General features: G+C 33.3%; 1 protein-coding gene across 1 annotated transcript in view; it reads right to left on the bottom strand.

Moving 5' to 3' along the window:
* The window catches only part of LOC103778765 (leucine-rich repeat and IQ domain-containing protein 1-like), a gene marked incomplete at its 5' end in the record, with an annotated part of 91,181 nt that overhangs the window by 42,100 nt on the left and 36,766 nt on the right, over positions 1–12,315 (bottom strand). Inside the window, 5 exons of the mRNA XM_008946377.1 lie at positions 1,123–1,224; positions 9,381–9,466; positions 9,817–9,912; positions 10,526–10,647; positions 11,367–11,456. Of these exons, the coding sequence (XP_008944625.1) occupies positions 1,123–1,224; positions 9,381–9,466; positions 9,817–9,912; positions 10,526–10,647; positions 11,367–11,456 (496 nt within the window). The remainder of the gene's footprint in view (positions 1–1,122; positions 1,225–9,380; positions 9,467–9,816; positions 9,913–10,525; positions 10,648–11,366; positions 11,457–12,315) is intronic.

Raw genomic sequence — 12,315 nt, 5'->3', positions numbered from 1 at the left:
ACTACTGTTTGCAAGCTTTAGGCATACAGTATTTTGCAGGCAGTCTGCATGTCCTGTTTCTTCAGCATATGATACATCCTGGCACATAAGCATATGCCATAGGAACAGACATGAGACACTGGGAATGGTAAATCAGGCAATACTAAATCCTCTTCAGAATTCGCCAAGAATTGTCTCCCACCAAATTTGAGCATGGGCTCATAAATGTGAGCCAAACATGGCCTTTCATATAGCTAGACTAAATGATGGAAATGCAGTTCAGACATACTCAGATGGTTTGCACACCTATCTCAGAAAGGTTTTAATTTCTGTATTTAGTGAATGTTAATATAGTATTATTATTTTTAATTTTACTTTTTGGGATTGGAAACAAATTAGATGGCTTTGAAAGATAAAAAGTCAGAGGTGACAACTTTCTGAGCACACTATTGAGTTCCAAAAGGAATCAAAACCATAAAAACTACGCCTCTGAAGATGCTCAGCTTCTTGCACCAAAAGTATTTTAAATAGATTTGGCCTTATTCTAATTTTACTGAAACCAAGGAGAGTTCTAACATGAATTACAACAGTAAAATAGCTACACCAGCATTTAAATGTGTTTGCAAGGCCAATTCTATATCTATATGCTGAAGATTCTTTTTCTTGTCTTCTGTCAAATAGTGGGGTTTTAAGGATCTTTTACAAAAGTAGCTTCCTAAAAACATGTTAGCTATTGTTAGGAATTAATGGCTAGCTTGAGAAAAGATGACAAGGAGATGAAGAATTTGAAGTGATATTTTGGTTTTAAAATTTTATTCTAGTCATTTGTATTTTATACCCTTGCAACAAGCTTTTATTTTTTTATTATGATTATTTCTATGATGAAGATTTAACAAGAAAATAAAATAGGCACCAGTTCATTATTAATTAATCTCTAGGAGCGTCCCCCGCCCTCCCCAATGAATTGAAATTGAAATGTTATACTGCTGTAACATGAGATACCCAGGAACAGATAAGGACTTTAAACTCCTGCCTTCTTCTGCTTGTGCATATTGTTTTACATTTCAAGTAGGCTTGCTTAAAAGACATTATAAGGCATATATGCTTACATGCATAGAGATAAAGTTAAATACTTGTTCATACCTTCAAAGTAACCAGCATTTATAGGCTGTGTCTTCCTTGGTGGTTTCACATGGAGATATTTATTTTCATTGTTTTTGAACAACGCCAGGCGCACAGCTGGGTCTAGATGACAAGAACAAGTTAAAATCAAAGGTCAGACCCAGCTCATTCATTCCTTAAAGCCATTTTTCACCTTTTAGCCACTTAATAAATGAAAATACCTTTAAAAGTAGGTTTTATATTCACAAAGGATTACTCTTTCTAAAATAAAGCAACATAAATACATGTGCAGCTGAGAATCAAAGCCACCATTTTGCACAATTTTAACACTTGATCTTGTAGCTGGCTCATCTCCAAACTAAAAATCAATTCTAAAGCATATATTTGCAGATAACACTAAAAAATCTGATTTAAAAGCTTGAAATTAAAGCAGAAATATTAAGGGAATATATGCAAGCACTGTTTCTAAAAGCTTTGGTTTAGAATTATTCGGCAGTCTAAATATAGTCACTCACACCTAAAAAATGTTAACAGAAGGCAGTTTATTTTTTGAGGCTAAACTTGCAAATAATAAACTAACCTTCCTCCATGTCCCATCTTTATTGAAATAAAAGAATTCTCCAAAAGTCTATAGACACATGTATATCTCACAATATAAAATCTTGAATAGTTTATCAAAATCTTGATTATTTTGACAACTTTGCAAAGAGGCAAAGATGAGTGCAGATTTCTATCTAAATTTAGATAAAACATGTTCCTAGATTGAAAAAAAACCCCAAAGTTTAATTAACAAATGCTAAGCTAATGCAAACCCACACAAGTCAGGAAAGATGATTTTCATGCATTATTTCTAATATGAAGGAAGAATTCTTTCCTTAACATAGGCAGCAAGTAGGAGTTTATGTTAAACAGTGGGTTAGAAAGAATGTGAAAATTCTATGCACAGTGCAGAATAAACCAGCCGGTTATTTTAAAAAAAAAAAAAGGATTGAGAAGAATGTAGAAACAAAAGCAGATACAAAATGACAAGCAAAAGTGTATACGGTTTTCTAAGTATGACACTGAGATTCATAATATGAGTAACAGAAAGCCAAAGGAAAAATCAAAGAAATATGTTTCACATGGCTAAAAAAACCCAATAGCACAGGCAGACTAACACACTTTCAGGAATACCCCAGAAACAATGAGGCAGAATTGGTTTGTCTACAAAGATGACTGTAAACTGTTAGAAAAAGGTAGACAGTAATAAGAAAAAAAAGGAAAAACAGTAATAGAACTTAGCAAGAAAGAAGATATGGCAAGGAAAGGATCTAAATTTTCACAAAGAATGCAAGGGCAGCAAAAATGAATATGTGAGACACTGCCAGAACAGATAAAGCAGGAAAACAGAGGAGATGAAAAGACTTGAGCATTCAGACAGAATAAGTTTACATGCCTGTTTATGTCTGATGATTCCTTTTGAGCTTGTTACATGATCATGGTGTTTACTGAGAGAGCTGATAACAGCATCTATAATACTGCAACAAAGTAAGTAACTTTTTATTTGTTTTTTTCCTTATTTATGGAAATAAAGGTTCAGAATGCCCTGTTAAGTCAGTGGGCAATTTCTTACGAAGTTTAACAGCAATTTATAAAGTGGGTTTTGACTAGACCTCTATATTTGAAGTAGATGCTTCAGTTACAGACTAATGGAACATAGAGGGTTCTTAAGAGCTACACTTTTTCTCAGAGAATGCTCTCTTGACACAAGTAAGATGACACAGACATACTGTATCTCTGCCTTATAAGCCTGGAGAAGATCTCTAATGGGGTGTGGATACTTTAAGAGATAACACATTGACAAAACATGTCAAAATGTTATGGTATTCTTGGTCAGCCCACACTGCAGCAGCATTTGGTTGACAGAATGTTCTTAACGTTGCTAACCCCTCACAAAGCAGCAAACTTGACTAAAGGAGGAATCATGGAAAATATAAATGGAAGTAATTTAGGCCATGCCTTCTTACCAAGGCTAAATCAGTGATACCTTACACTTTGTTATCTCAGATTGTCTAGAAGAACCCCTCTCATCTTGTTGCATGATGACTACAGGTTCCAGAGTAACCCAGAGTATGACATATTTAAAGTCATTTTAACCCACTTTTACTAACTGAAATGTAATTCAATTAAATGACCCAAGAAGCGCAATAAATAATGATTAGCTCCATTAGTTTTAAAGGTAGATTATTAGCATGATTCTGGCAATGGGATCACTTTATTCACAAACTGGATTACCAGGTATGTAGGCAGTTCCACTTTGCATAGATGGATAAAGCAGGCCTATTTTGGCATGCTCAAAAAAAAAATTTCTAACCACCTAGTGTTGTTTAGTGTAGCAAACGTTTGGGACAGTAGATCACAGTAAGATTTGTGTTTAAAATATCTTGAAATAGTAATACATTAAATTTCAAAAGTTCTTTCTAAAATTTTAAGTAATAGAAGTTCTAAAAAATATTTTAGGTAAAATATGAAATATTATTGTGTTTTCTACAGGTGTAAGATACATCGATATATTAGTACTATACCTGGTTAAAAATGTACAGAACAACATTTTTTATAATTACCATTTTCCAATATCCAGCATACAGTGTTGATAAGATACAGTATTGATAAAAGTCTTCTAACTTTTTCTAGGTCTACGCTACTTACAAAAACAGTGTCTTTTTTTCAATAGAAGACCAAAGACAAAGTGATGAAATTGATTAAAATCTCTTAAGACAAAATGTGACTGAGGACTTCAAAATACCTTTAATTAACTTAAAATAATTCCTGAAATAACACACTTTTAGTATCTGGGTCTATTGAAAGTGTTCTAAAATGTTTTAAAAATGTAATCTTTCCTTATTCCAGCCTTCACCTAAATATTACAAAAAATCCAATCAGTGCAAGGTTAAACTATACCAAGGACTTTTGTGTGAAGTCACATTAAGTTACTAGTGGCCGTCTAAATTTTTCAAACAATTATTTGTGCAAAAGGATACCAGCAGTAAAGAAGGTCCATGAACTGGGAAAAGAGTGAAATGATGGAAATTGCTCTTCTAAGAGATTTCTATCAGAAGATTTATCTTTGAGTCTTTGCAAAATAACTTAAATAATCTACAGGGATTTAACACAGTGCCAGACTACTTGAATTTATACCTACCTGGATCACCTCAACCATTGCCTACAGCTCTTTTGTTATTAAAAATGAGTCCTTTTCTTTATCTAGTCCCAAATGTAGGCAATATTACACAGATTACTTTATAATACTAGTGCTTTTCAGTCTCTGAGTGAGCTAGGGAAATGAACTGCATGTATGCTTTGATGACAAGCAATCAAATGTTTTAGATTTCACACAGAGAACTGTGAAAGAGTCCAATAGTTCAAAATCACACAAAATATCTTCCTGGATTCTGGCATGTTCATTTAAATGTGGTTTATTAGACAATGATCTGTGCTAGCAATCTAGAAACCATGGAAGTAATTTAATGCATATTGCTTGGCTGACTCCAAATATAAAGATAAGTTGGACTAACACAAGAAATATTATAGAAACAATATGGAAAGAACAGTTATTGCCTGATCTGGCACCACATTTGTTAAACAACTTCTTGATAATACTTGAAACTGAAATAAATAAATGTTTGCCATTAATTTTTGTGCAGTATCTGTAATTAGAAAAACATAAACATATCTGTGCCAACTTTAAAGACTTGATAAATCAAAGTAGCACACGGTGACAGATGCTTATCTATAAGGTAATTGAATTTGTAAATTCATTTGGAAGAAAGACCACATTTTGTTCCATAATTGAGGAGCAATTAGAACTCCATGGCTGGTACATGGAGTACACAACAACAAAAGTAGCTTTCTTTGTGCTAGTAAGAAAACATAGATCAATGGTCGTTTATGTAATGTGTAACAAGGAATAATAATATCCCCCAGATTTTAATTCAAACTGTTGTTAATTTAACAAATCAATATAGTACAGTCAGATCATCTGTTCTGGGGTTGTGGGTTTTGAGGAGAGTGGGTTGGGGTGGGTTTTGTTTTGTTTGTTTTTTATAAGTTAATATTGCATTCCTATCTTAAATTCTAAACTAGAATGAAAAATATATTTGCTGATGTACGTCTATGAAATAGCTTTATTATTGTGCTCTGGGTCAAGGAGTCAAGACCCACTCCAGCTGCTTTTTACCTTTTTTGGTTTTTTTCCTACTTATGTGGTAACAAGAATTACCATCTCATGCTGTCAGTCATTGACAAGAGAGCTTTCCTTTGCAGAAGAAATGTTTAAACAGGAAGTAATACAGCCATATAGGAGAGACAAGCTGAAAGCAAGACAAGGCTTCCAGCCATCTTAAAAGAAGAAAGAGTTAACTTTCAGCAGCTAATTTATGATCTACAGAAACAAGGAAATTCAAAGTTAAGCAAGAAATTCTGTACTGCTGTGCAAAGACATCCTTAGGAAGCTAGCATTATTATGAGTCACAGACGCTTAATTTTTAAGCACAGTGAGATGCATTAATGTCTGCTATATTTAGATTTTTAATTAGAATTTCTATAGAATTTTACCCATGATAAACAGGAATATTTCTGTCATTGTGACAGTTTTACTTGGCTGTAAAATTTCTGGTTTCTTGCCCACACTTTTTGTATTAACTTACTGTAGAGTAAAAATAGTTGAAGCAGACACAGCTTACATTTGGTATCATTAAAATACAGGCCACAACTTTATTTAACTACATAAACAAGCATACATAACTGTAGTGGATTAGGGCATAACAGGCCTTAAGGCCATTAGTTGGTGAGACTGGTCTACTGCAATATAAGCATTGCCTGAACCATTCCCTATTATAGGGTTATGTTACTTTAAGCTCTTCCTTGTAACACAAACCACAGGCTTCAGTGCACTTGCTAGTATTTTCCATATTTTTTTCACCACTGAGAAGGTACATAGCCAGACATATGAAGTAAGGAACTTCTCAGTTACTTCTACAAATCTACAATTTACCTCTGTACTTCAGCCAGTCACTCTAGGTTTTGTCTAGGCAATTGGAGAACTCTAAGTGCTTTTACAGTGAGATTCAAGTAGCCTGTTTTTTAATTGTGTTTTAGGAGGAAATTAATAGCATTTAAAATGGCTATTTCCTTGCATAAAAGAATGCAGATGACTAACTCAGACGTGGACTTCTATAATTAACCAAACTAATCCCGTCGCTGTTCCACTGGAAGACAAACGCTTTAGATGGAGAATGAAAAGAAGTAAATTCCCACACCTGAGGATGTTAAGAAGTAAAGCTGTTCACGAGTGTCTAATCCAAGTTCCGACCCAGTAGACGTCTTCAACTATCTTAAAGAGCAATTGTAAAACTCTCTGAATGGAAGCTGATGTAACACTGCATTTGTGAATCTCAGGCCTAAGGGAAAGGCTTTTGATAGCATATGGAAGCAAACAGCATATTCTGACGGGCTATTTGTTTCTACAAAACCCATCAGTACCTTAGCATTACCTGCAATTAATACGATCATTGCCACTCAAGGATCAATAGTACATAAAACATGTTTTGGATGCTGCTGAACTCTTAGCACAAAACTTATCAGTTTATTTGTTAATACCTTATAATTTGTTTGTATTTAGAACCTTTAGATGTTGTTATTGCTTTACGTATTCTTAGAATGTAAAGTTTTGCTTTAAAGTCAGAAGTGTAGTAGTAAATGGATATAACATGGAAAATTGCTTTTTTGCTCCTTATAATTCACCCTTTTAAGTGGATGCTGGCTCCTTATTTTCTACTGAGTAGGAACCTTTACCACTAAAAAAATCATTTTACTGTAGTTAGCATACCATCAACTATTTTAAATCAGAAAGCTAAAAAGGAAAGTTGCAATTATAACACAGACGACTTGGAAATTCAAAACAACAAAACCAATACTGCTATCAATAAATCCCTCAACATTTCATACGCAGCTTCAGTAAGCACAAGATGGATGAAGCTCATTTCAGAGGAGATGAAGGTGACAGGATGAAAATTTCTATGGAAATGTTAAAAGTCAATGTTGACAACTACTTATTGAAATTAATTTCAATCTGCTCTTAAATATTAAAAGGAATAAAGTCTCTTAAGGAATCCCATCTTCAGCAGGGTTAAACTCACAGCGCTGGCCTAAGATTGTGAACGCTCCCTCTCTAGGTATACTGGGACTGCAGTAAGTATTCTAGCCATGAGCTGTACCACACAGAGATCCAAGAAAGATACTGGCAGCCTAATGGATCTGGTTACAGCATCTTGATCTGGAGCTGGCTAGCCTCAGGATAAGGTGTATCTACACTAATTTAAATGCTGTAACATCCCTCTGTTCAACCAGACCCTCAACAAGACCCTGACTTGCTCTCACCACTTCAGAGGAGATAATTGATGTAAAATGTAATTACATACTTGGAGATTCGTCACATATGGGGACTATTCCATCAGGATAATTTTTTTAGTGCAATAGCTGAGTTTTAGCACCAGTTTAAGGTTAAAGTACTTGTTTTAATAGATACTATCTATTGGGTCCTTACTGACCAAGGAAGGACTGACTGCTGTATGAGAAAGAATAGTTGGCTTGATAATCTTTGCAATGAAAAGTGATTGGGTGTCATATTTTCAGTCATATTTCATGGTTCTGGAAACTACACTTTCTGCTGAAAAAAAAGACTGAGATTTTAATGACTGTCAGATAATTCTATACAGAAAACTTATATATACAGGTTATATTTGTGCTTGACGTAAAAGAAAGAAAAAAATTCCTATATGCAGTAGTGTCAAGAAGAGAAAAATTGAACCTTTAAAACCATTCTGTAAAAGTTTTGCTTTTTTTTTAAAACTAGTAATGTGACAATATTCCAAGTGATACATTAGAAATATCAACACACATATATCCTACTGAATAATTTGAAAAAACTGAATACAAATGTATCTAAAAAATCCATAAGAACTACAATCAAAACAGGATAGCAAATCTGATATGCTCAGACATTTATGACCAGATTAATTAGTGCTAACATAAACCATAGAGCATATGGAGAAAAGATGATATAACCAAATAAGCTCTATTCATTAAAAAATGATATAGAGGCCACCAAATGGAACATATGTAAAAACCTCAGCTGCACACCAGATATTTACTGCCTTTTTTTTTTTTTTTTTTTTTTTTTAGGTAACATGGTTATGGTATCATGGGAAGCTATCAGGATTTAAATATAAGTTCTTTAACCTCACATGCATTTTTTTCTCCTTTCCATAACAATAAAGCATGCTTTGATGATTATATCACTCCTTCTCCTCCCACCCCCCAACCACCACCTTTGATTTTTTAAACTAGAGATCTTTTTTGTCATATTTAGTCTCAGACATGATACTCAAAATAGAAAAGCTGTAGAGAGGAACACTTCTCTTAACTCTATCTGCAGGCTGAACTTTTTCCCTTCCAAGTGCAAAATGTCTCTCAATATTTTCAACACTTAATACAGATTAGAGTTGCAAATTTATACAAAAGAAGAAAATTAACTGTAGCTTGTGATAAAGTATAAAAAATTAAATGTAAATAAAGGTGCATTTTCCAAAGATCTTTTAGATTTAGGTCCTATTGTCAACTAGGTTCTTACATATTTGGATGTTCCTTACAATAGCAGTATTTTATTAGTATTTTTATTAACATATTCCATTAACATTTGTATTAGGATATCATAGTAACAGTCACTGATTCTAAGAAAGGTTCATTGACTTAAGAAGTATCTGAGAAGAACCAAAAGACAGTTACAGAGAAGATGGATAAGCATTACCTATTTCCACAGTGAATTTTTAATACTAAAAATATAACTTCATTTCATATATATGAAACTGTTATTTCATAAATAGTTCTTGCATAAGTCAGTAATTTTAACCTTAGATTCCCCCCTGAGGAAAAGACAAGAAGCACAAAATGCAGAAATAAAAATTCCACACCTAGAAAAAGAGATACATGAATAAAAAGAAAATTTCTACTTAGTGTAGCTGTCAAATATTCAACTTCAAAATTCAGTCGAATGTTTTTTAAAATCTGAAAAACACTGGAACTAATAGATATAAACTGAGTTGTTTTTACTGAATCACAGTCCACCTTTATTCAAATCAATATCTAATGTTGTGCAAGTAAATTTAAAAGAAAGACACTATTCTGAGATTTAAGAATAGATAAATTACATAAACAAACCCATTTTTAAACTGTTGACTTACCTAAATTTTTATAACTAGATTTTTTAGGCTTCATTTTATGGGCCCTCTTCAGCATTAGTTGTGCAGTAGAAATATCTTTAAAACCCCTAGGGGAAGAGAATAACTTACTAAACATTTCACATGTATTATGTTACGCCAGCTGCATATTATTGTACAACGAACTCCTCAGAAAGAATAGAAGTGTGTAGTACTTCCTATGCACGCTATTAAACTTTCCAAATTACACATATAGCTGCAGCTCTTATCTTAACATCACATTATTGTAACTTATTAAGTTGTTCTCCCAGACACTTGTAAAAGTAATTACAGTACTTGTTACTTTGGAAGAATACAAGAGACTCTTGAAAGGTTAAACTTTAAAAAAGCAAGCAACAACAGCCAGCTGTGCTCTACTTATTCCTGGAAGTCACTGTGTAAGCTAAATAGCTCAGCATACCATTCTTCTGAAATTTTCTCTTCTTTTTCAGAAATGAGTGAAATTTTCTTTTTTTCCTTCCAGTCAGAGAGCTGTGGCAATGTTCCCTTCCCTGACCTGAAAAAAACAGTAAAAGAGAGGCACTGAAAGATAGGTAAATATGGAAGGGCCTTGGATGACTATTTTGTAGCATTTGTTATTCTGCAAGTTGTTTGTACGTCTTAAAGGCACTTTTGAAGCTTGGAAATAATACCAGAAAATCTATATTAATACTCCAGGAAGGCTTTATCTTGGAGAGTAATAAAAGTCTGCCATCAATTTGAAATGTTTACATTTCAATTACTTGAAGCATATTTCAGTCCTTTCTCTCCAAAAGAATGTGGCTGTGTAAGAAATCCCCTTTAATCTTTATCTAGTCTTACAAGTCTCTACTTCAACATCTATGTTTTGATATATGTGAAAAAATATGAGGTTTATGATTTATAGTCAAACCTAAATAAATGAAAATATCCATATATATCCTTAACGTTCCTAATTCTGGTAATCAATGAAAAAATAATAACTGAATACAATAGATTTGCTTTTAACAAGTAAATGCAATTTAACTCCAGTAATATCATATTAACCAAAAGCAGAAAAAGCATCAGAAAACAGCCTTAAGTTCACCTTTTGTTTTTTGCCAAATCCAAATGAACTAAACGTAATGATAAAAAAGTATTCTTTAACTTACCTGCTGTGAAAGTGGGTACTTTCTGCTGAGCATGTATATGGTCTCTTAACACACTGCCAAGCTCCTTGTGGCGACAGTGGCAAACTATTTGAATGACCACTGGAATTGGAAGGCCTAGAATACTTCTAAGGAAGAGAAAGAAAAAATGCAGCTGATGATTCCTGGAAGCTTGTTTTTAAAATGGGCAGGTAAATCTGCACCAGGGTTTGCAAAGTCTATTGCTGTAACAGTAAGGATTCTTAATAGTGATATGCTCATTACAAACCTTACCATTAATAAACTAAACAGGGCAAAAAGATGATTTTGATTACACTTAACATTGTCAAACATAATGAATTATACATTTATAAGACTAATTTCTTTTAATAGTAGGAAATAGAAACGTTAGCAATACTGTGCTTGTAACAAGAAGAGAAAATCCTACCAAAACAAAAAGCTAAAACTTCAAAGTTTATCAAATAACCAGCAGACACTACAGTTCAATGACCTTTAGCTGATCTGAAAAAATTCAGCTGTTGTCTTATAATGCAGATCTTAGTATTTTTAAAGCAGTGTGTCAACTAGCAATTTTTAATCCATTGCCAAATGTACAGATGAAGCACATCATCTTTTTTCCTGCTACTGTGAAGTGTTGAAATAAATCCAAAATAAAGAAAAAAAGTAAGCAAATGAAAGAAAATCTAAAAGAAAAATTGCATCTGGAGATGAGGAGGAAGTCTGAGACTTCTAAAAGTAATTGTGTTTTTCAAGTCAATAGATTGTCGTATTAATCACCCCAGAACAGCATATCCTTAAGGAACGAATAAAGACTGAAGAGTAAGAAGTTTCTGTGACATGTTACCTTTGGCCAGTGCAGCTGGTTTGAGAGCAGGAGTGTTTTTGAAGGGAAACGGGTGGAATCTAGAGTTAGCCATTCCTTCTCTAATGCAGCCTGTATGAATAAGTAAAGTCAAACATTGTGCTGATAAAATCAGTTTAGTTTTGATAACTTTTGCAAAGTCTCTTTTAAATTGTCTTACATACTGCTTCAAGTGTTTTCAAGTCATATATCAGAATGCCACCTGCAGAGCAATCACGCTTAAAACACCTTTGGAGATGCTGGGTCATACTATTTTATTTTAAACAAATCAGATTAACAGTATTTATGGGTTGTGGAGTTTTGGTTTTGTTTTCTTTTGTTCTTCTGTAAATAAGATGCATCCCTTCCTTCTCAATTTCTTGTAATTTTATCCCAACATTGTTAGTAAACCCAAGTTATTAAAAAAGACTGCCAAACAGTGAAAAAATATAGGCCTGAGGTACTCAAAGACCTAAAGAACACTAACAGCTTTGTTCGCTGCTTTTAACTAATTTTTAACTATTTTATATCCAGATGTAGGTGCCCGATTTTGTCAAACTTCTTTTGTTGAGCTAGACTGGTGAATAGTTTTTAATTGAAATCTGGGGTGAAAAAAAATGAATACTATATGCATTTAATTCCTTTAATTAATCAATTTCACTTGTTGTATAACGGAATAATTTGCAAACTAAAATAATAGCTTCGGATGAAGAAGGGTGATGGAATTAGGTGCTAACTGGTGTCTCTAGCACTTCAAAGTAGAATTTAGTTTTCTTTCATAAAAACAAAATTTAGATTTTGCTTCAAACGCAACCTGGATATGACTTATTTCTCTTACATGTCCTTGAGTTGTTTGACCACATGTTCTTTCAATATATTCTGATAAGTGAGAGAAGTAAATTACTCCCACACAGTAAGTAAATGCCTCTCAAGAATTTGGCTTCACTTACAC

The sequence above is a fragment of the Merops nubicus genome, unplaced genomic scaffold (genome assembly GCF_000691845.1).
Source record: "Merops nubicus isolate BGI_N331 unplaced genomic scaffold, ASM69184v1 scaffold6448, whole genome shotgun sequence".
NCBI lineage: Eukaryota > Metazoa > Chordata > Aves > Coraciiformes > Meropidae > Merops > Merops nubicus.
Note: the sequence above shows the minus strand (reverse complement) of the source record. Positions and strands in the feature narration are given on the sequence as shown.